Source organism: Artibeus jamaicensis, unplaced genomic scaffold (assembly GCF_021234435.1).
Source record: "Artibeus jamaicensis isolate MK-2021 breed Jamaican fruit bat unplaced genomic scaffold, CSHL_Jam_final contig_444, whole genome shotgun sequence".
Lineage (NCBI taxonomy): Eukaryota > Metazoa > Chordata > Mammalia > Chiroptera > Phyllostomidae > Artibeus > Artibeus jamaicensis.
In genome coordinates, this window is record NW_026521831.1 from 4,004,433 (window position 1) to 4,027,081 (window position 22,649).

At 56.9% G+C, this 22,649-nt stretch overlaps 1 protein-coding gene across 6 annotated transcripts in view; it reads left to right on the forward strand.

Moving 5' to 3' along the window:
* Window positions 1-1,082: 1,082 nt before the first annotated feature.
* Window positions 1,083-22,649, forward strand: part of BCL11B (BCL11 transcription factor B) — a 92,400-nt gene continuing 70,833 nt past the window's right edge. For 2 of the 6 annotated variants that reach the window (XM_037130220.2, XM_037130222.2), the window contains exons 1-2: window positions 1,083-2,110; window positions 15,186-15,554. In XM_037130220.2, the coding sequence (XP_036986115.2) occupies window positions 2,053-2,110; window positions 15,186-15,554 (427 nt within the window). In that variant the 5' untranslated portion in view covers window positions 1,083-2,052. The remainder of the gene's footprint in view (window positions 2,111-15,185; window positions 15,555-22,649) is intronic. The other 4 variants (XM_037130221.2, XM_037130223.2, XM_037130224.2 and 1 more) reach the window with 2 other exon arrangements.

Consider the following 22,649-nt stretch of genomic DNA (forward strand, 5'->3'; position numbering starts at 1 on the left):
GTGTCTTTCCCTCTCTGACCGGCGATTTCAAGTCTTGCCCTGGGCGGAGCAGCACTTGGGGGGAGGGGGCGTTTTTCCAGGTCGCAGTAATTGTCAGGGGTGGGAGGGGATCGGGGGACCGGAGTATCTTCGGAGATCTGGCCACGCTTACTTCAGGGTCAGCGCGCACGGGTTCCTCTCCCACGTGGAGCACCTCTACTCCGGCACCCCTACACTTCCCACAGACCCTAAGAGGGCGGGGACATGTTCGGCCCCGAGGAGTTAAAGGGGTGAGGAGGTGGGAGCGCACAGAGTGCGGCGAACACTCCTTCCGGAATGGGACTCGGACAAGGTGTCACGTTCCTCCTCCCCCAAGTGTGCTCTGAATTCTCTTCCCTTGGTATCTTTCATTTTGTCCACTTGGCTCTCCCAGCGTTTGTACTATCAGGATTTACAGGGAGACACTTTTTGGAAGTTTAACCCCATGCCCCAGTAAAACAAAAAGTAGAAACAGCCAGGCTACTTTCCGCGGAGATGAGCAGTTGACCATCTCCCCTGGTCGCGGTGCCCACCCCAACCCTCCTCCGCAGCTGCCCCTCCCGCTCCCCCCTCGGCCCCCCGCAAGTCCGAAAGACCTTTCGGTGGGCGGGGGGGGGGACTGGCCCGGATTCAAGTTCCACACACACCGCACTCCGCCCCCCTCCTCAGGGGGTCCTGTTCCCTGGAGGGGAGGAGGGACAAGAGGATTTTCTTTTATTTAAAAATATCCTGCCCACCGTCCTCCTCCCCCTTTAGCGCTGCCAGTGCACGCGGAGGAGAGTAGTGCACGGAAACGCCGTTTGCACGTGTGGCCGGCCTGGACTGCGGGTGTGCGCACGGGCGAGTGTGTGTGTGTGGGTGTGTGTGCGCGCGCGCGCCAGAGAGAGTGTGTCTCTGTATGTGTGTGTGTGCTTTCTTGTTCTCTTACAGGGTACAATGTTAAAAAGCCACCGCTAGTCGCCCCCAGTGCTCCGACTCTCTGGGTCTTTTTGTCTCTCTAGTGCAGATTAAACGTCACGTCCGCACTTGAACTTGAATTTTATCCCATTGTACAGAGGCAGCCCCAGCCATAGAGAGACCGAGAGCTCCCAGAGAACCCGGACTCCGCCATCTTCACGTTGCAATCTATAGCTCCCAGTCCGCGCCCGCACCGACCCAGGCGCACTGGGCGAGCCGCCCCTCGGCCCAGCTCCCCCCGGGCCCGCGGCGCCAGGGGAGCGCGGGGGAGCGCTCGCGGGGACCCGGCAGCCTCTCCGGCCGGCGCCAGCCTGCCAGGTGAACTGGGAAGGAGCCGATCCTGGAGTCCCCCCAGAGCCTCGGAAGGGTCAGGCTCCGAGAAAAAACCAGGCAGCCCGCAGGAAACCCAGAAACAAGCAAACCCGGGCAGTTTTACATTGCTTCGGGTTTTTTTGAGGGGGCGGGGTAAGGGGGTACGAGACAAGTCCCCAAGTTTTCTTTGCTTTCTTTTCTTTTTCTTCCTTTATTTTTTATTTGTTTGCATTTTTTTTCTTTCCCCCTCTCCTGGTAGAAGTGCGCTTTCCACCTACCAGACCCTGAAAGAAAGTGTCAGGAGCCGGTGCAAAATCCGGTTTAGTTCAAGAAGACATTTGGAAGTCCAGGAGGCCAAGCAGTTTGAAGAAGTGCAAAGGATTTTTTTTTTCATTCTAAAGAACATATTTTTAAAGAAACCAGCCAGTCGGCGGCAAGCCAGAAACAGCAGATTTTTTTTTTTGCCTCTTTCTCATATTTTAGATCGAGGGTTTTCTTTCCTTTTTATTATCTTTTTATTTTTGCAAACAAAGCAAAAAACAGCATAGAAGAAGGAGCAAAATAAAGAAGAAGAGGAGGAAGAGAGGGCAAGAGAGGAAGGGGGAAAAAAAAGCCAAAACACCAACCCGGGCAGAGGAGGCGGCGGCAGCGGCGGCGGCGGCGGCGGCGGCGGCGGCGGCGGCAGCGGCAGCAGCTCGGACCCCCTCCGCCGGCTCCCCTCATCAGAGCAGCTCTCCGGGCGATGCCAGAATAGATGCCGGGGCAATGTCCCGCCGCAAACAGGGCAATCCGCAGCACTTGTCCCAGAGGGAGCTCATCACCCGTAAGTGTCTGCGGCGTGCGCGCGAGGGGCCGGAGGATGGGGCTCCGGACGCCCGGGGCTGGGGACAAGGAGCCGGGTGCAGCCAGGCCGGGCGCCCGGGCGGCCCGCGAGATCGCGGCAGCAGCGGCGTCGGCCCAGAGCCTGGTGGGGGGCCGGGGGGGCCATAGGAAAGTTTCTTTGCATCCCGGGGACTCGGGGCGCTGCGCAGTCAGACGCGCCCCGGGCTCAGGGGCCTGCGGAGCGGGTGCTGGGCCGGGGAGGGGACGCGCAGGCTGGAGGAGGTGTGTAGGTGCGCGCGCGGAGCCCGGCCGGACCCTAGTCCCTCCGAGCTGCGTGTGTGGCGGCGGCGGCGCTGGTGGCGGGGTTTGCAGAGGAGGGGGAGGGGGCTGGCGGAGAGGAGGGGGAGGGGGAGCCGGGAAGTGGGGAAAAGTTGGCGAGCGCGTGGGTCCGCGCGGACGGCGCGGGCGGAGGAGCGCGGGGTGCGCTCGGGGCCGGGGGAGACGCTGGTCGCTCGGCAGCCGTCCTCCCCGAGGCTCCCGGCCGCTGCGCCAGGCCGGGCAGGGCTCCGGCCGCGCGGGTCCTGGGATTTCGCGGCCGCTTTTCTCGCCCCTCCTCTTGCTATTTGCAAAAGAATCCAGCTGCGCGGCTGTTTGCCGGGCTCTGGCAGCACCCCCACCCCCATCTCCCCACCTCCGCGGTCTCCTGGGATGATCTCCTCTCCCCCCTCTTAAAAAAAAAAAAAAGTGGGATTGGGGGCTGATGAAAAATCCACGCCATGGGGGGGGGTTGTCAGCTAGAAGTGGGAAGAGAGGGATGTGCTTGTAAAATAATAGTAAAAAAAAAAACCAAAATGAGAGAGACCTATCAGTTTCTTTCCCACCCTTCTTTCTCAGTATCTTTCATCTTTTGTATCTAAATAAACAAGGCAGGTCGCAGTGGAAATCCATCGGCCGAAGTCGTGTGGATTTCAAGCCCATGGCGGGGCGGGCAAAGTCAGGCGGAGGGGCCGAGAGTTGGGCTGATGTCGCGAAGGGAGAAAACGGGCGCGAGCGTGAGCCGGCCGGTTCGGGGCTGGCCGCGGAGCTGGCCCCGGGCGCCTGCTCAGCTGCAGCGGGAAGGTCGGCTCGCCGCGCCACCCGCTCGCCGGGCCAGCCGGGGCCAGTGCTTCGTGGCGCGGGAACATTTCCCCGCGGTCCTTGCTCTCGCGGTGCCTCGGTCGCTGTTGCTTTTTTTTTTCTTTTTTAAAATTATTGCAGTAGAAATAAAACATCCTCTGGGTGCCATCGAGACCGCGGGCAGGTTGTGTCCCTGCAGTCCTCCGGGCACCCCGGGCTGGGGCCGGGCTGCCCGCGCGGAGCTGGAGAGGACGGCGCGCCCAGCCGCCGCCGAGGACTGGCTGCGGGGCGGCCGAGAGCCGAATATTTATGTTATATTTTAAAAAAATTTAAATAAATAAATAAATAAATAAATAAATATATATATATAAAGGGGTTCTCCCCTCCCCTGAAAACCCAGCATCAGGAGCCATCTGCTCGGAGCAGTTGCTGCTGCTATCGCGCCTTTGTTACGGCAGATACCTTAGTAAGAATTTGCGGATTTATTATTATTTTGGGGGGGGGAGGGGAATAGATATTAAAGTGGGGTTCGCCCGGGGAGAGGGGTGCCTTGGGAGGGAGGGACGAGGGCGGCCCTTTTATTTTTCACCATTCCATCGTGAGAGAAGACCCTCTGGTTGAATTTAATACGTAGCGTTTGGCAACCAGATCTGAGCCTGGTTTGACCCAGTCCTCTTTTTGGCCAGTTGATATTTGGTTTTTTTTACCAATAATCAATTGCTTATCCCCCTGACCACCTCCCCTCCCCCCTCCTTTAGATGGTGGAGTGGTCGTTAGAATGTCTGTAACTTGCAGATGCCTAATTTCTCCAGGAGGCAATTGGCCCCACATAGCTTCTGTATAATCGCAAGAGTTGTTTTTGAGGAGGGGGAAGTTGGGGGGGGGCGCCGGGGAAGGGGAGTCGTCAGGGGTGCATTGCTAAGCCAGCAGCTTCAGAAAAGCAGCCAGGCGTATTTGCAGTGGTGTGTCAGGGGGAAGAAGCAGGTAGGTCTGCTTGGCGTTTGCTCTCTCCTCTTCTGGCATCCCTGGGACATCAGGAGAAAGCCCGGAGCAGAAGAGCTGGTGGCAGCTGGGTGTGGGGGGTGAGGGGTGCCTGGTGCGCTATCCTTCCCGGCTCCATTTGTTCTGAGTCTCTCTCTGCCTCGCTCAGAGCGCGGCTGGGGAAAGCCAGCGCCGAAGCAGTGGCAGGAGGGAAGCGAGAGGAAAAGGAGAAGGGAGGTGGGAACAGGCAGACAAGAGGGCAAAGGGCATCCTGCCTGCCTCTCAGGGCACAAGGAGCCCAGGGCCTGTGCAGGGGTTTCAGCGGGGAGAGTGGTCCAACCAGTTTCCAGACAAGCCTATTTATTATCAAAAAGCAGCTGGCTTTTCTGTCTGTCCTGTGTCACTCGGGAGGTGGGAGTGCAGGCAGGGGAAAGGCAAGAACTGGGTGCCGTTTCGGCTGCGTGGCCGGTGGGTGCGCTCCTCCACCCTGATGCAGGAGACGTGGGCTGAAGGTGCTCTGGAGTCCTGGCCAGCACAATGGGTGCTGTCACAGCCCTCACCTGGGGCTCACACTTTAGATTTTAAATGTGAAAGGAACCACCTATAACTCGGTACAGCTTCAGCTGGGTGGCAGTCGGCCGGCCTGGGGAGCAGCGGCCTGGGGTTCCCGGGGATGATGCAACCTTAGATAACGGATGGTCTGGGAAACACCAAGAGCACACAAATAGCCTCGATGATCTTGGGGTGGGGGAGTGGAAGGACTCCTTAACGAGCTAGTTAAATTTACAGACAGGGCCAGTGAGAAGAGGAGGGAGGGATGAAAGAGTGTGGGAGACAGCTGGGGAGGAAAACCTGGGCTTCTGGTTTGTTTCAAATGTTTGACCCAGATGGATATGGCTTTTCAAATCGGAGGACAGACACAGCTATTAATAAAAAACAAACAACAACACAGTGACAATAGTGAAGAGGGGAGAAAGGGGGACATTGATGACCAGGCGGAGGGAAGGGCCTCGAGCTGGACAGGGCGAGCGGAGAGTGGTGTGAACACTGGCCCACGAGGGCACTGAGGCTTTCGAAGAGAGCGAGATGTTGATGGTGATCCCACCACCCCGGTGAATGCGATTTTTCGACAACCCGCCAACAGGTTTCTTGGGGAGATGAGCCATTTTCCGTCTGAATTCACCATTTTGCAAAACAACTAGAGACCTAAGATTTAACTCAGAAGTTGGGTTGTGTTCATTCTATGGTTACCTTTAAATTAGGTTTTGCCGTAGCTGTATGTGTGGAAGGCGGCCGGGCTCACAAGGATCTTTACTCCCAGGGGACCCAGTATATCTCCAGTTGCCCACAGATCTTTCAAAATTGGGCCTCCGATAAATTTCATAAGATACAGGCCCCCTTTTTTTTGTAGTTGGCAGGGTGGGGGGGTGGGTGGGGGGTGAAGTTTGTCTCCCTTCTGCACAGAAGGAAACCCCATATCATTAGAAGTGTGATATAAGTCAGCTGCTCCGGTTCCACGGGAGAATAAAATGTGTTCATCAAAGGTGTTATGCCAGCCTGCTTTTATTCATTTGTAATTCGCACCTGAGAGAAAACAGCCGTGAGCATATTTTAACAACCCCTAATATTTTTAAAGGGTATTCTTTGCCTCCCTGAAGATTATGTACCGTTGCAAATTTCTTTTTATTTTATGTTATTTTCCTTTTCGGGGGGGGGGGGAGGTGGCTCTCTGCCTATGCTCTGGCCTTGGTGATCTTTGGTCTTCAAAACAGTTCCTCGTGGAAGAGGAACCACTGTTGCAGGGCTGGAGTGACCACAGCGGCTTTGGGAGGCCTGCCTGCCCTAGGAACAGGGAGGCAGGCCAGGTCAGAGGGCCGGCCGTGGTGCCTTGCTGACCACGGTGCAGGACCGGATGGGTCCTCCTGACGGAAGCAACGGCCAACTCTGGGCGCATTTGACAGTGATCCGCGTTCTGTCTCAGTGAAGGTGGAGCAGGCAAAATAGTCCCTCTGCAGACACCAGCTCCCGACAGTGGAGCGCACGGGTTTCCAGTGCCTTCTCAGAATCCAGCTCTCGGCGCTGGTTTTTCCCTGAGAACACGGCTAGCACCAGCCTTCCCTTTTTCTTTTCATCTCCCTTTCCATCGCTTAGCAATCGCTGTTGCTTGTTGTGATAAAAGACTTTCCAAAATAAACTTTCAGTTGCATTGGCTTCTGGTGGATGGCAGACAAGCCTGAGGAGCCGCGCCGCGCCTGGCGCCGCTTGGCAGCTAGGGGGCGCTCGGCGCCCGTGTCATGGCTCGGCGCCTGGGCTCCGAGGGGCTGGGACCGGCCTTCTGCCGCCAGCCCCGGCCCTTTGCGTGGCTGCAAAATGTCTTAAGTGCGAAGTTGTAATACTGATTTTCATGCAGGGGTTTGAGCAGTAAAACAAATCAGAATATAAGTTTGCGAATCTGTTTTCAAGCTATCAATATTGATGTATAGGCTCCCACTGGGCAGATGGGGGCTTTTAAAAAATTTCTCCTAAAAAAATAAACAATTAAAATGGTTAGTTTTAACCTGTGGCATTGACTTCCTGAAAATTCCTTTAGGTTGCCGAGGCACCCCTGTTCCTGCGAGGGGGACTGGGAAGAAGTGCCGTTTTGTCCCTTTCTGGGCCGCATGTCACACAAGCAGGGGACAGCCGAGAATCGGTGCTTCGGGGAATCATGTACCTAAAACAGCTCGATGAATGAAAATCCTTTTAGCCCGTGTTTTATGATTCTTGGATTCTCAGTTCCATTTGTCAGCTGAGGTTCCCACTGTACTGAGGGAATGGCACCGCTCCCCAAAGACAGAAAGTGCCGACTCGGATAACGTGTGAAACTTCGTTTGGATGGGGGTGTGCTTGCTGGACCCGGCGCTGCTGACGCCTTTCACCCCAAACGGGGTTCCTAGTGGGTGGCTTTTAAAGAAGCTGCGCCTCCCTGGATGGGCAGCCCAGGGCTGGGGGATACGTGAGCTCTCGATCACAAGATTTCTGGGTTATTGTGCCTTCTTCAAGTTCAAGGAATCTGGAGATAGCCCAGTTGACCCCGAGCCTTGGACTTGAGTTCAATGTATGGGCAGATGAAGTTCCCCTCCGACAGGAAAGCATGCTCTCTTCTAACCTGAAAGAGAAATAAATTAGGTCAGACAAAAGCCAAGTGCGGTCCTCCGCTGCAGAAGCCTTCCCTCTCCGGCCGGCGTGCTATCTGATGATTTCTCTCCTTCATTTAACGTTTGAATCGAGCCAGTTGCAAGTGTGTCGCGGCCGCAGGCTCACTCGACGACTCCGAGATGAAGTGGCCTGTCACCTGGCTGCTTCTGGCTGGGCCGCGGCCTCTGGCCTGCAGAGAACCGTTAAAAACATTCTCTTTAGAAACCCCCAATCCTGTGCTTTGGAACTTGGGGGAGTTTCACGAGCTGTAACTAAACACAGACCACAGACATGACAGAGCTTGAAAAAATATAGGTGTCTGTTGGGGGAGGGTGAAGAGGAGGTTCTTGACCTTGGGGGGCTGTCTCCTGCATCTCCTGTGGCTCAGGGAAGGAGCCGCAACTCTCCAAGGACTTTGGCTCCTAGGTCGAATGCTGCGTCACATTTGGGAGGACAAGGGAAAATGACTGCTCTTTGGGGACTGTGCCCTGCTCTCTCTGCACAGTCAAGTTATTGATGCCGGTGGAGCATCCTTCTCCGAAGGTGGTGTTAGCTGTAGGGACGCGGACGTATTTTCAACGGGGAGAGTGCACAGAGGAATATACTGGGGATGAATGAGTGTCTCTGTCATCCAGCTGCTCGGGGCATGGCATTGGCACTTGCGGCATTCTTTATTTACTGACGACGGGGCCCGGAGTCCTGTGTGTTATGTGGCGCCCCCCCTCTGGCCCCCCCGCTGCTCCCCACTCCCACAAATCTCTCTTTCCCAGGGAGACAGACGTCACCGAAATCTACTCCCCTTCGTCCCCTTCCCAGGAAGAACCGAGTGTCGACTGCCTCCCCTGAACGGTAGTTTTCCCAAGGCGTGGATAGAAAGCCCGAGACCAGGCTATTTGGAGGCACAGGAGAGCTGAGGGCACACTTCCCGCACGAGCCAGGGAGGGGGGCCAGGGGAACGGCACCATTTTTACTGGCAAAAGTGACACCAGATGGGAGGTTTGATTAATGGTGCCACCTTCACGGGGACTTTTCGGCCGGCCGGCATTTTGACATAATGCAAGTCTTTTGTGTAGTTGGTGAAATTCAAGAAATTCATTCGTTTTTGTTTTTGTTTTCTTTTTCTGAGGTAGCCGATAATCTGCTTGGGTGTTGAATTAGGCAGGCTGAGCTATTTTACTGTAATGAAAGCCCCGGCCACACAAAATTAAGCAACTTCAAAGTTTAAAAAAATCCTCTGTTTTACATAACTTTTTCGTGACCCTCTTCCACTCAACTGCTGAAATACGAATGCATTTGTTAATGTTCTAAAGTGAGTTCGGGACTAAGACAACACGCCAGAAAGCGGCTACGGGAAGCCAAATGCCAGGGGCGCCGCGATTTACGTGGGCTGCAGAAATCGGGGTGCTGCCAAGGAAAAGAAATGGGGCTGCGTGTGAGCGTCGACCGTGGACGTGTGCTGTGGGGGGCGGCCCTGTCCCTGCAGCCTCGGTGTGGCCCTCAGAAGGTCTCCCTCCTTGGCCAGCTTGCAGCCCGAGTCCTGGATGGAGGGCCCTTCCTTTCTCCTGCCGAGCACCTTTGAGAAAGCACAGCATTCAAGAAAACGAACCTCTTCATTTGGCTGCAAACGTGCTTTTCTATCATCTCCTTAGGAGCCCCGGCGTGCTTCAAAAGATTTAAGGCATGTGCAGTTTTATAGGATGTTCTGAATGTGTTTAGGAGGATTTCTAAACACCACGATCTGTCCTTTTTTTAAAAAATGAAATGGACTATTATTTGTCAACACGTAGGTCACCACATTTATTGTTGTCATGGACGTGGCTTTTTTTTTTTTTTTTTAGTAACCTTTTAGTAACTGACGGGCGGGATCTGTGAAGACACCTGGATGCTGTTTTCCTTATTCATTTGGTCCTTTTCTGCTTTTCAGTGTGTGAGACTCGGCCTCCTGAGCCCAGTGTTGGGGGCTCTGGAGAGGTGTGTGCGGTGGGCGCAGGGGGAAGGTTGGACTCAGCCTGTGGAGCGAGGTGGGGTGTCCTCCAGGGAGCCGGTTTGGACGAGCCGCAGGGTCCTGGCACCAGGCGGTGGGGTGCAGGACCCTGTGTGTGTCTGGGGCTCTTCACGCCTTGCCCTTGCCCCTCCGGGCCTGTCCCTGCGCCGTGTGGCCGGGGTTCTTCCTGCCCCCAAACCTCTTCTCCCATCAGCAGTGTTGACTTGTGGCATGCAGCCCAGACCCGGGCCGCCGCCCCCGCCCCTCACCAGGCCTGGTCAGCCGGGCCCCTTGTCATTCTCCTGGAACGGGGAAACCCACGTGGCAGACAAGGTTGTGCCCCGGCCGCCTCTCCGTCTTCTGCCTGGACATCAGAATCTTGAAAATTTCCTCTGGAGATGTGGGCCGCATGAGAGGGCGGTCCCTGTGTGCGCCTGTCTGGTCCCACCAGTACTTTGAGGGTGGTGGGGAGCTGGCCTTTGGAGGGTCTCGGGGCGGGGGTGGGGCTGGGGGGCCTGGACCAGAGGCCCTGGGGCACCTGGAAAGGATGGATGCCTCAGATCTTCTTGCAGCAAGGCAGGTGGTCAGGGGAGAGAGTCCATCTGTATGTCGTGTCCTGCTTAGGACTCGGCCTGGCTGTGCCCTCCCAGGGTCCAGCAACAACCCTAAGCCTTGCTGGCCGTGGGAATTTGGGGGGCAAATGGGCTGGGACCTGGACCGCAGCCCCCACTCCCGGCTGTGTCTTCACCCTCTGTGGCCTCGGGAGGTCCGTCCTGCCGTCGGCCGGGCAGGGTCTCTCCCCTCTGCCAGGCACCTCATCATCCTGTGCTGGGAGAACGTCACGGAGCCCCTCGTGCCTCCCAGCGCCCTCTGGTCCCGGATTATCGCCTCCACCAAGCACGATTCCTTCTCTCTCTCATCCCCTCCCCCCACGGTTGTTATTTTCTCTTGGATCCAATAAATTAAAAATTGATGGCAGCACAGCAAGTGTGGTGCTCTGCCGAGTGCGTGTGCCGGGTGTGTGCCGGCCCCTCCCCGAACCTTCTCGGGGAGGGAATGAGGCAATCCCCGCGCAGACATCCGTGAGCGTGGGGAGGACTCGTCTTCGCAGGAAGCAGGTGGCAGGTCTCCCGTCGGAGGCAGGGCTCCACGCAGGGATGCAGTCAGTTCTTGTAAACACGAGAACACACCGCGATAGTGTCTGTGACTTTGGTGGCATACGCTTTTAAGACCCTGGCGCCCCTCCCCCATGCTCTTCCCTATCCCCCCATTCCCCCGACGCAACCCCCCCCCCCCCATCACTGAAACAGCGGTTCCAAGTATGTTTCTCTCGGACTGCGGCTTAGCCATGGAAGGCGGAGTTCGGGATTTGAGTCACTGCAGGGTGAGGGGACGCGGGCTGTGTGCTGTGTGTGCAGCAGTGCCCTGGGGACAGCAGGTGGGGCCTCTTGCTGGAATTCCCCGAGGGGCAGGTGCCAGGGCAGTTGTCAGAGGTGGACCAGGGTGGGCGGGGCCCGGGGGCCCTGTGTGGTGGCGATCAGGGGCCAGGTAAGGCCCTGCTAAGCCTGCGCAGCTGCCGGGAGCCTGTGGGCTGCCTGGCTGGGCCCGTGTTAACCAAACGCCGTCACAGCCGGGCGGAGGCACGGGCCGGTGTGTCTTAGGATGAAGCGCTTCCGCGTGCACTTAACGGCCATGTCCATTATTAGTTGTGAGTCCTGATTTCATTGCTTCTAAATGCGTTCACCAGCTCGGAGGAGGCCCAGCACTGTACATAAAATGTGGTTTTGTTGTAAAAAGAAAATGAATGTGTGTGTAAACACAGAATTGTGCGTGTACTTTAGGATGTAACATCTCAGGACCCACCCCCGCCTGATATGTGGCTTGGGGACCAGGGACCTGTGCACCCATCCCTGTTTTCCTGTTAACGAATCAAACATCATCGAGAATTCTCTGCCTCAGCAGCAGTATTTTCTAGGGCCACCTGGCGTGGGGCGCCTTCCACGATGGCTCACATCCTCTCCGGGAAAACCTCCTTCTGGCCTTGTTTTTTGTGAGGCCTGAGTTTGCCGGACACGGCAGGGGGCTGGGTGCAGGGCCTGGGGATGCAAAAGGCCGATTCTGTTCACATGTGGCTTGTCTCTTCCCTGGAGCTTGCTCAGCTGTGGGTGGCAGTTGGGACCACGCTGCCTGGCACCCAGAGGCTGGCTCTCTGAGGCTGTGCTAGGCCGTGCTGCTTGGTGCCCATGGGGCAGAGGAGAGAGGCTTCTGGGGGGCCAGACGTGGCTTTACTTTGCCCTTCTCTGAGCTTTGCCAAGTGGCTCTTCACCCTTTTATTTCTCCCATCAGTCATACGGTTCTCAGAAGGGACGCACACACGCACACACACCCAGCTTGGTATCCGCCTGCCAGCGGAAACGAAACCACAGCCTGACTTTGGGGTGTCTCCCTGTGCCTTGGGTGTGAGCTTTTAAGGCTCAGCAAGCTGTCTTGGTCCCTCTGCTCTGACCCAAACGCTGGACAGTTTGGGGGTTCAGGGTGCCTCTGTTGCCTGGACGTCAGGGGTGCCGTTGCCACAGTCTTGGGGAAGCGTCTCCTGCAGCAGGCCCGCACCCCGGGAGGTGGGGGGGGGAGGAAGCCCCATTCTTGGAGCTGGGCGAATGCCTTCTTCATCTGGAGTTTTACTTTCAACACTGCAAGTGGGGCCAGGGAGAGTTTCTGGTGGGTGTTTCTTTGCCTCCTGGCTCCTGGGTCAGGGGGTGGGGACCCGAGTTCAGAGCGGCCTGGTCACACCAGCCCACCCCGCCGCCCAGGTGGGTTGGCCAGGAGGGGACTGGAGGCGGGACCTCACCTGCAGGCAGCACGGTGAATGGGGGTGGGACACTTTCAAACGCGGTTGCTGGGGCTCACTGGGCTGGCGGGTGGGTGCGCAAGGAGAGTGAAACAGCAGGGGCTGTCCAGTCAAGGGAAGCTGACCAACTGTTACAAAAAAAATAAAAGAAGGATGAGGAAGACTGTGCAGAGTCCTTAGCAAAAGATAGAAGGGGGTGCTGCTTCCGAACAGGCCCATGGGACCCTTGCTAATTTATACTCAGTCTGTGCTTCTTTGGAATTACAAGATGAATTTGAAATTATGTACCTTTACACCGACCCCCCCCCCCCCCCCGCCGCCCCCGGCAGAGAGGAGCTATTGGTGCTTCTAGAACTCCTTCCTGCACAAGGAGGGGAGCCTGGCTTGGGGCTGGGAAAGTTGATGGAGAGCAAAGCCACACACAGGCAGCCAGCGGAGCCCAAGGTGAAGTTAAACAGCAGGCGACACCTCCCCGCCCCCCGGAAGGACGATGGGGTTGGGAACGGGGCGGGGGGGGGGCGCTGTCTCCCTTGTTTATTTGTATCCAGTGGCCTTTTGGACGGGCAGCGTGCCGGCCTGCCCAGGCTGTCCGGGCTCTCAGCGGGGTCTCGTCCACCTTCCCCGTCACCCAAGTGGTCCTTTTCTTTCTTTCTTTTTCTTTTTTCTTTTTTTCTTTTCAGAGCATTTCCTTTGTGCTTCTCTCTCTCTTTTTTTTAAAAAAAAACAAAACAATATTTTGACACTCTCCTCCCATTTAGTAGAGTTCTGTCTCTAGAAATGACGCACAATACGTCCTTATATTTCTAAAGAACTGTTTTCACAACCCTCTCCTTTGGCTCTGAAATTACGTATATGTAATTGGTAATTAAAGGTGTGAGCTCTTCAATATCAACAGTATTGCTCAATGTTAGATCATTAAAGGGAGCAGAGGCTCCGAATAATTATCTTTTCTCTCTGACGCACTGTTCACAGGGACCCAGTCCCCCCCAGAGCCGCTGTTTGGTGGGAGGGCTGCAGTCACATCCTAACCACAGCCAAGCATCTTCGCAGAAAATAAATTGGTAAATTAATGATGAAGCGTTGCCTTCCAAGCCCCTCTGTCAGTGAACTCTGACTTCCTGGTCAGGTGCAGTGAAAGGTCGCGGAGGCCGGCTTGGCAAGCTCCGCGTCTCGCACGCTCCAGGCTCCTTTGGTTGGACGGAAGTGGACCATGGGGTTCGGGTCTCCTCCTCCACCGGGTAGTTTTGTGTTTTTGTAGGACCACGTGGCGAATGTGCGTCTATGTGGGGTTCATCGAAGGCTCTGCCTGCTTTTCTAGAGCCCCAGGCAGGACCTCAGATGCTCACCCCTCTTCTCGGCGACGCCTACTCATGGGCTCCCACACTCCGCATTCACGCGTGTTCCGTGTTGTGGGCCAGCTAATCGAGGATCAGCCCTGCACATGGACTCACAGGCCCTGTGGAAGCCTGTGTCCAGGAAACACAGAGCAGTGATTTATGTGTAGGATGAAGGATGCCACAGAATTTTTCCCTTAAATTATCTGTTCTTTGGCTCAGGCCCGCCCATAACTTCACTGCCACGGAATGTGTTTTTCTCCCTTCCTTTCCTTCCCTCTGTTCTTCTGTGGTTCCCGCCACCCTTTCCTAAACATTGCGCCACTTAAAATTTACCTGCCCCCTCGGGTCTCCAGCCTTCGAAGACCCTGACTCGCGGGCCGTCTACCCCACCACTGACATCCGCCCTCAGAAACTTCCTCCCCGAATTTGCTCGGACCCCCGGGGGGACACGCAGCCTCCTGGCCCACCTCCCTGATTTATGACACTCTCTCTGCTGCCCAGTCTTCCCCTGAGGGGATTGCTGCTTTTAGAGGCATTTATTAGCTCCAAAATATTTGGGTCCTCTGCCCCCCACAATAAAAAGGAAGTATATCCACCACGCAACAAATAGGAAAACACACAACCCGTTGAAAGTGTGGTTTGTCCTCTGCCAAGAAATGCTTTTGAGTCTGAAGAATTTTTTCCCCCTTTCTTTTGAAGGGAGTGAGAGTAAAACAGGGCGGAGCCGCTGAGGAAGGCTGGGAAACCCAGGAAGCACAGGGGTGTGACCAGGTTGGGGGGGGTGAGGGGGGTGGGGGGACGGGACAGCCAGCTGCCCCTCTCAGCCCGCACGCCCGCAGGGTCCCTTCCAGGGGCTCATTTTCCTTTCGATGTTTCCTTTGGAACCGTCCCTCGCTTGTTGCTTTCTGAGCATGTGGGCTTCTTTCCGAAGGCCTGGCTCGCTGACGCTGCCTGGGTTTCTGTGTTCTTGTCTGGTGTGCAGCCAGGTCTCAGGTAGAGGAATGCAAGTCGGCCACACATGAATAGGGAAGCCATGAATGAAAGGGGGAGGCGAGGGGGGTGCCCAGCAGGGCCAGACGCCTCCGGCTCGAGGTCCTTGGCCTTGACTGCCCATCGGGATCACCCAGGAGGCTGAAACAACGACCCGATGCTTGGATCCCAGGGTCCTTCGTTGGCCTGGGTGTGGAATGTCTTCCTGGCTCCCAGGTGATTCTCGAAAGCTGCAGAAAGGGAGACTCGTCTCTGGCTGCCGCCGCCACGGTGGGATGGCCACGGTGCCTGTGGAGCCAGGATGTGCGGTGTGCACACGCACTCACACGTGTCCCTGGGCTTCGGGGAGGAGGGGAATTGGGAAAGAAGGAACTGGAAAGCAGTCAAGCCAGCACCGCTGAAGCCATGGCCTCAGGGAGCCGTGCTGTTGCTCCTGGGGCCCCAGGGTGCCCATCTGTTGCCCACCCGCGGGAAGGCGAACCCCCTGCCTCCAGGAATGCCGGGAGGACTCGGTGCGCCCTGGCCTCCCGGGGCCGAGGGGCCCGCCTCGAGGTGGGGAAGGGTTGGAACGCACGATGGGTGCTTGTGACTGCCTAAGCCCATCTCTGTCTTCTCTGCCCTCCCTTCTCCTTTCTCTCTGCAGCAGAGGCTGACCATGTGGAAGCGGCCATCCTTGAAGAGGACGAGGGTCTGGAGATAGAGGAGCCCAGCGGCCTGGGGCTGTTGGTGGGTGGCCCCGACCCTGACCTGCTCACCTGTGGACAGTGTCAGATGAACTTCCCTCTAGGGGACATCCTGGTTTTTATAGAGCACAAGAAGAAGCAGTGTGGCGGCAGCCTGGGCGCCTGCTATGACAAAGGCCTGGACAAGGGCAGCCCGCCGCCCTCCTCACGCGCCGAGCTCAGGAAAGTGTCCGAGCCAGTGGAGATCGGGATCCAGGTCACCCCTGACGAAGACGACCACCTGCTCTCGCCCACGAAAGGCATTTGCCCCAAGCAGGAGAACCTTGCAGGTATGGAGCGTCGCCCTCACCTGGCTGTGCCGCCGCAGTCTCCCCTGTTCCATGCCTGCCTTCACCCCTCGCTGTGTCAGGGGGTTGTCCTCCGACTGGGGGTGTCGGGGTTGGGACAGCTCGGGAGCTACCAGGGTGGCCTCTGGGCTACCACCGGGTGCGCCCTTTCCGAGGCCCACCATCCAGGGGACCTTCGGGAGGAGACGGGCCCGGGGTTCAGGGCAGCCTGACTGGCTAGTGGTTGCTTTGCTTTTGGCTGTGGGACGCTTGCTGCACAGGTGCGGCCGGAGGCGTGGGCAGCCAGGAGTCAGCACGGGGATTTGGGAGTGTGGTTGGCCCTCAGTCTGCTGGGCCTGGTGGCCTCGTCTCTGGCTCTGGAACCAGATAGTCTTGGGTTGGAGTCTGTTCTTTACAACTTGGCCTAGTCAGTTCCGCCATCTGGGAGGTGACACTGGTGAGCCCTCTTCCGTGAGGGTTGTCGTGAGCTCGTGGTCCTGGCAAAGTGCCTATGAATGGCATTCACCCCCTCCCTCTCCTCTCTCTGGTCTCAGTTTCCCATCTGTGCAAAGAGGCCCCTTCTGACACTGTCTTGTCCCTACGGGTAGGTGTGGGGAAGGGCTGGTGGGCACTTACTGGATGCTGTGCCCCTTAGGAAGGGAGGATGTTGCCCTTGGCACACCCACTTGGCCGGCCACCTGGACCACTGGTTCTTACTATTCGAGGACTAGGTGTGGGGCTGGCCTCCTCCAGCCGCTCGGCCACACCCCCCCCCCCCCGCAGCGGGTTTGCACTGGGGCCCTCTCTCCAGGCTGGGGCCACCGCCGGCCGGACCCCCTGCCGCGGAGCCCAGGCTCTGTGCGCCCAGAGTGCTTGCTTCTGGTTCGCCCCTCTGAGCCCAGGAGACCTGGGGGGGCAAAGGAGGGCTCTGCCAGCCTGTGTGCCCTAGAGCCGCAGTCTGTCCTACAGCGAGACAGCGGCAGAGCGTGTGTGGAGGAGGTTTGAATCACCACAGCCGGGTCCCTGCCTCAGTTTCCCCACCTGTCTCGGGATGTGGTAACGCCGGCACACTTGCGGGTGCACTGCAGGAGCAGTGGCTTCGAGAATGCTTTGCCAGTGGAATTTTTCTTGCGGGAGGCCCCTCTGTGCCGCGGTGTGCAGACAGGTGTAGGCGGCCGGCTGGGAAGACGTGCGGATTTGTCTCCATTGTGCTTCAGACGTGGAAGCCAGGGGGGAATGCTGGAGGGACTGAGGTTTTGTGCTCTCTGGAGGGTGAGCTGGGGTCCCCCACGGCCATGGGGGACACGGATGGGTGTGTGCAGGCACTCCTGGCACCAGGAGGCAGTGGAACAGGGTGACCCAGCAAGCCCAGCTTCTCCGTAGCAGCCACATGGCAGCTTTGGGATCGTGGGCCTCACTTTGCCCATCTGTGCAATGGGATTGACCAGAGCTGTCCTGTGCAGAGACTGTGGCAGTGGTCAGTGGGGACACTGGCCTTCTGGTGTGTGTCCCAGCGTGAGCACTCACATACTCCGCAGGTACAGGGGCGCTGAGAGAAAGGTCCCAGGCCGCAGGCACGCACACTCTGGTTCCGAGGTGTGTGCAGGCCTGCGTGGCGCTTCCTCTGCGGAGGCTGCAGCTTTCCGGGGGGAAGGGTGCTGCGTGGTCGGGGTCCCCACCCTCTGTTTCCTCCATCAGGCGCTCGAGGACTGTTCTCATGAGTGGGGTCAACGCCGGGGACCACTCAGGGGTGGGCCCCTGATCCATGTCTCGGTGGGAAGGCTTTCCGCTGACCCCTCTGGAGTCCCCATCTCCCTGGGAAGGCAGCTCCCTGCAACAGGCCGCAGATCCCCTGGGGGCAGGCTCATCTGAGAAGGGGGGGACACATGGTTCCACAAAAGGCAAAGGTCGTCTCCAAGGCGCTTTGTCCTCCCCCGCCTCCGCCCGCCGGGTTGGGATGCTGCAGAAGCGCCAGTATCTTTATTTCCTGTGTGACGACAGGTACCCTTGCCCTGCCCTGTTCAGCAGCAGGATGAATGGATCTCTTCATTCTTGAAGAAATACCCAAAATAATCCCTTGAAGTCGAAAGAGATGTGTTTGTTCAAAGTGCTTTCAGTGCCGTGTTAATCAAAGACGCCAAACAGACCCTGCGCCCCGTCAGCTGAAGGCGACCGTCCGTTCCTCGGCCCGTCATGCCCTTCGCTCTCGGGTCCCCTCCTCCCCCCCTTTTCTCTCCCTGCTTTGGCACCAACTTTTTCTATTTAATAAAAAGGAAAGATTAAAGAATAAAACTTCAGGGGCTCCAATGTATAAAGTCATTTGATAGGGTGGGAGCATTAATTATTTTAGCTTAATTGAATTCCGAGGGCTGCAGTGGCTGCATTTTTGCAGACGAGCCCCGTTTATTATTTCTCCGTGTAGAGTAACAGTAAAGGAAACACAGATAACTTTCAGTTATTTATTGTAAAATAAATGTGTCAATTCATGTGTAAAGCAAGCTGCTCAAAGATAATTGAGTCTTTATATTTTAAGAGAGGGACAAGGAATCACTTTTCCGCCTGGGCTTCCGGAGCCCCACCCGCCGCGGGCTCTGCGGGCCGCGCCCAGGCCTCTCTGGGGCCTGCCTCCCGCCGTGGCGGGCAGGGGATGCTCCAGCCCTTCCCTGCACCTCCGTCCCCATGCCCAGCCGCTGATAATTCTTGGGGCTTCACCTCTGGCTTGGCCATCTCAGGTGAGGTGCCCACGGTGGCCAGGAGGGCCAGGCTTTTCCCAGAGGGCAGTCAGTCTGCATATTGTCCTCCAGGTGCTTCTGGAAGCCAAGCTCCAGAAATGGATAGGCAGGGCTGGCCTGCAAATACTTGGGGTCCCTTCTGCTTTTAGGGGTGTCCCCAGGGTGAGAAGTGAGTGGGGATTCTGTTGGTCAGGGTTGGACCCCGGATCGACCCTTTCCCTGGGACGGAATTCTGGAGATGGGGTGAAGGGAGTAGTTACTGTTTCTCTTTGTTTTAAGTGATAGAGAAATAGGAGAGGGGAAGGAGGAAGTTTCTGAAGCTTTGTCTCCTGTAGGGCTTTCATTCATTCATTCGTTCATTCAGCGCCGGCGCACCTACGGCACCCCCACGGCACCCCCACCTGGCCCCCGTGGGGTGATGGGGGCTGGAAGCATGTGGAAAGATGGCCGTCAGGGCTGCTGTTCTGTCTCTCGTGAAGAACTTGGCCGTGGGGTAGACAGGTGGTGCCCCTGCCCTTGATGGGTGTAGCTGCGGGCCCTGGCCCTGCCCCCTGAGTGTCCGCCGTGGGTGAGGAGGCGCCATGGAGACTATGTCCCATCTGGGGACCGTGGGTGGAGAGGGTCAGAGGTAAGGGCCTCAGCCTAGAGGTCCAAGTCTGGTGCTGGCATCTGATTCCAGTATGTGTCCGCCGATGGAGGAGTCTCTCTGCTTCTTAAGATCCCTGACTCTGTGAGTTTTCCGATGGCCCTCGGGGTCTGTCCTTCGAGGGAGATGGCAGACCCTGGGACGGGGCACCAGCGGGCTTCGGGCTTTGCACTGCGCAGGAGTCTCTGAGCTGTTCTCTGGGATGGCCATTTTGAGGAGGGGCGAGGAGACCAGGGGGTGCAGGGGTGTGGGTTTGTGGCCTGCTGCATGCAGAGGGACCCAGCCCAGGGGTGCACCACCCTGCTGCCTGCCAGGCTCAGCAGTGAGACTCGACCTGCTGAGCTGCAGTCCCTGCATCTGGGGGTAAACCTAACAGTAACTGGACATCCAGTGGCATGTGCTACACACGTGAGTGCCTTTCCTCGCTCCGTCATTTCCTGGGGTAAGGGTGGGCCTCCCTGGACCATGTCCCCGTTCTGTCAGCCCCCATCTTTGGTCCCATTACTGTCCTCTGGTGAAGCTCTCACGGTGTGTCGCCTTGGGGAGGGGTCTTGGGGGTCAAAGCAGCGAGGCTTGGGCCTTGGCCAGCCAGGGTGGAGTTCCAGTGCCCACCCAGGCAAGTCAAGTCACTCTTCTCCTCCTCTGTGTTAGGCCGGTTGCAGCCCAGGTTCCAGCAGGAGGTAGATGACAGAAAAGTGGCAGCTTCCAAAGAGCCAAGCTCAGCGTGGCCTGGGCCCTGCTTGGTAGCACGAGGTGCTGGCTCTCCTCGGTGAGAACCTCGAAGTTACCTCAGCCCTCTGGCTCAGCCGTCCTCTCCAGGTGCCCCTTTAGAATTCCCATTCTGCTGGAGGGGAGGCTCTTGATTGCAGGTAATGCGTCCTTGGGTTCCTGTGTGCTGCCACCTCTTCCGTCACCAAATGAAGCTATAACGGGAGGAATGAGCCATCAGCTGTCACTCAGAAGTTTGCCTTTTGCCTTTCCTTCCTCCTCCCCTCAAACCCCAAATGTCAGATTTCTGGAGAAACGCAGGAGACAGGCAGCGGGTGACAGGAGGTGGCAGGTCCCCCTGGGCTGGAGGTGGCAGGCAGCTCCCAGCTGCGATGGCCCCGCCCGCTGTAAGTCTGCATCTGAGCCCCGAAGGAAGGTCGAGGGGCGCGCCTGGGATGGTGGGCGTTTCACGCAGCAGGCAGGGCACCCACTGAGGGCACATTTGGTTTGGGGTGCCGGCGACCCCTCGCTGGGCAAACTGTTGGAGAAAGAAGGACTTCTCATCAGCTGAAGGACTTATGTGCTGCTCTGAGAAGGTTCATTTCAGACTTTAAAAAATAAATAAAATAAACGCAAAATAAAGAAGAATGTTAGTTTGGCCAGTGGCAGAAAGGAAATAATTTGCTTGTGCTGGAAATGGGAGATAAACTCACTCGCAGGTTGTCTGGGAAAAACTTGCATTTGATACATTTAGAGTTGTTATTTTCCCTCCAAATTAAGACTGGTTAAATCCATGTGTCGTGGCACGGATTATCTTTTTCTATTATTAAATCGTGACAGCTAATTATTAGCTCTGTCTACACCAAGGAGAAGTGGCATGTTTCGAGGGATGTGGCCCCGCCCGGGCTCAGGCTGGGGTGCTGGGGACTGCAGGGCTGACCCCAGAACCTGGGCCGGGCTAATGGGTGGTGGGGAAGCGGGGACCTGCCTGGGAACCCCCACTATCTAGGGGTTATCTGACTTAGAAGTAGACAGCAACTTTGAAACAATACCTCTGACCCCACTTTGAAATAGACATTTCTAACCCTGCTTTAAACCGGGGTTCAGAGAGGTTAAGGGACTTGCCCAAGGTCACACAGCAAAGTGTGACCCGGGTCTACCTGGCTTCTGTGGATCACACAGGGTGCGGAGGCTTTTAGGGAGAGGCCGGCAGAGCCACTGGGGGCAGGTACTACCTCTGTACTCTTTCCAAGGGGGTCCTTGAGGCTGGTCCCAGGCTCAACCCCTGCCCACAGGCCAGGAGCCTTCCAGCTGTCTGTGCGCTTCCTGGCAAAGGTATGGGGTTGGGAGGGGCAGGAAGGAGCTCTAGAATGCGAATTCAGACGGACCTGGGCCAGGATTTTGGTTTCGACAGTGACTTCCCTGACCTTCGGCTCCCCAGGTCTCTGTTTCCTATGAAGTGGAGATAATCTTTCTCATCTTTCAGGCTTACGAGGTTTGATGGAGACAATGTACACACGTACCAGGTGTACTGTCGGCTGTTGTCAATAACAGAGAGGTGCCAGTGGGGTGTGAAGTGGGGTTCCGGCCTCCTGGCCTGGGCGGGCAGGACCTCGTGGCCAACCTGCCCGTCCTCCCGTGAGAAAGGACTTGTCCGAGCCTGTGCCTCTGATGCTGGCAGGGCTGCGTCCAAACCCAGCGATGTTGCGTCAGGACAGGTGACCTTTGGCCACGCCTGGCTGCCTGGCCCTGTGGCTTGAGACAAAGCATTTTCCCCTGCAGAGTTCTGGTTTCCTCACCTGTAAATGGGGGGGAGAAATTCCCATCCTGCCTGGCGGCCTCCCAGGAGGGCAGTGGGCTGAAGTCTGCGTGCAGACTTGGTCAGCTGATCCAGAAGGTGACCGTAGTAGCACTGAGTTGCAGGGGAAGGTTTTACTGAATGAAAATGAAGACGAAAGGTACTGGTCAACTAAAGGGTACTCTTCGTTGTCTTCTTTCTAAGTGGGGGGCTGTAGGCTCTGTGATTCATGCAGGTGGCTCCTTGTTCCGGTTCAGGACCGAGGACGAGAAGGCGGGGGAGCGAGAGCAAGGCAGCTGGAGCCGCCCCAACGTCAGCCTAGTTCCCGTTATTACTATTAGGGTTTTTATTTGACAGTAAATAGTTAGCAGTTGACTTAAGTTTTTTATTAGGCATTTGACAGCTTTTTTTTTTCTTTGCTAATTTTCATGCCTGACTAATGCGTCCCCACCAGCCCCAGAGTCTGCTGGGCGCGCTCCCATCAGGAAGCCCGCCTGTCACCCTTGTGCCCTTGGGTTCATCTTTTTGCAGAGCAGAGAGAGAGAGAGACTGAGTGTTTCGTATTAGGACTTTTAAGTTAACACATCCTTTCAGAGCTTCCCATGCACCAGTCCCCGAGTGAAGGGCTTTACAAATCTAAGGAGTTTAATCCTCCTAACGGCACAGCCCATGAGGTGGGTGCTCGTATCAACCCACTTTACAGAATGGGAAACCGGGCAGAGATGTTAACTCCCCTGCCCAAGGTCACACCGTCGGTGACTAGGGGCCCTGAGTGCACTCCGCAGTCACACTCTTCTCTGCTGTGTGGCAGTGGTGTCCCCTTCGTGTTACATGGCAGGGTCCCACCCCCGGTCTCCGCCCCCCAAAGGAGGTAAATCAGACATTCCCTTGTTTTATGGATGAGGAGACCGAGTTACAGAGAGTTTTAGGCATCTCGTACCATCATGTTGGGAGTGAGCCGCACAGTTGTGCCCGGAAGCGAGGTTCCCGACTTCCTGCCAGTGACCTTCAGAGAGTGGCGCTGGGTCTTCACTGGGTCACCTCCTTGGGCTGGTGTGGCCTGTTCACTCACCGCCACAGGCTCCCTCTGCTCACAGCCAGGCAGTGAGTGATTTCCTGTCTGAGGGTGAAGCTCCGTGATGGAACCTGGGGACTAGTGTGGGGACAAAGAATCAGGACAGTGGGCCTCCACCTGTCCTACCTGCGCATGGATC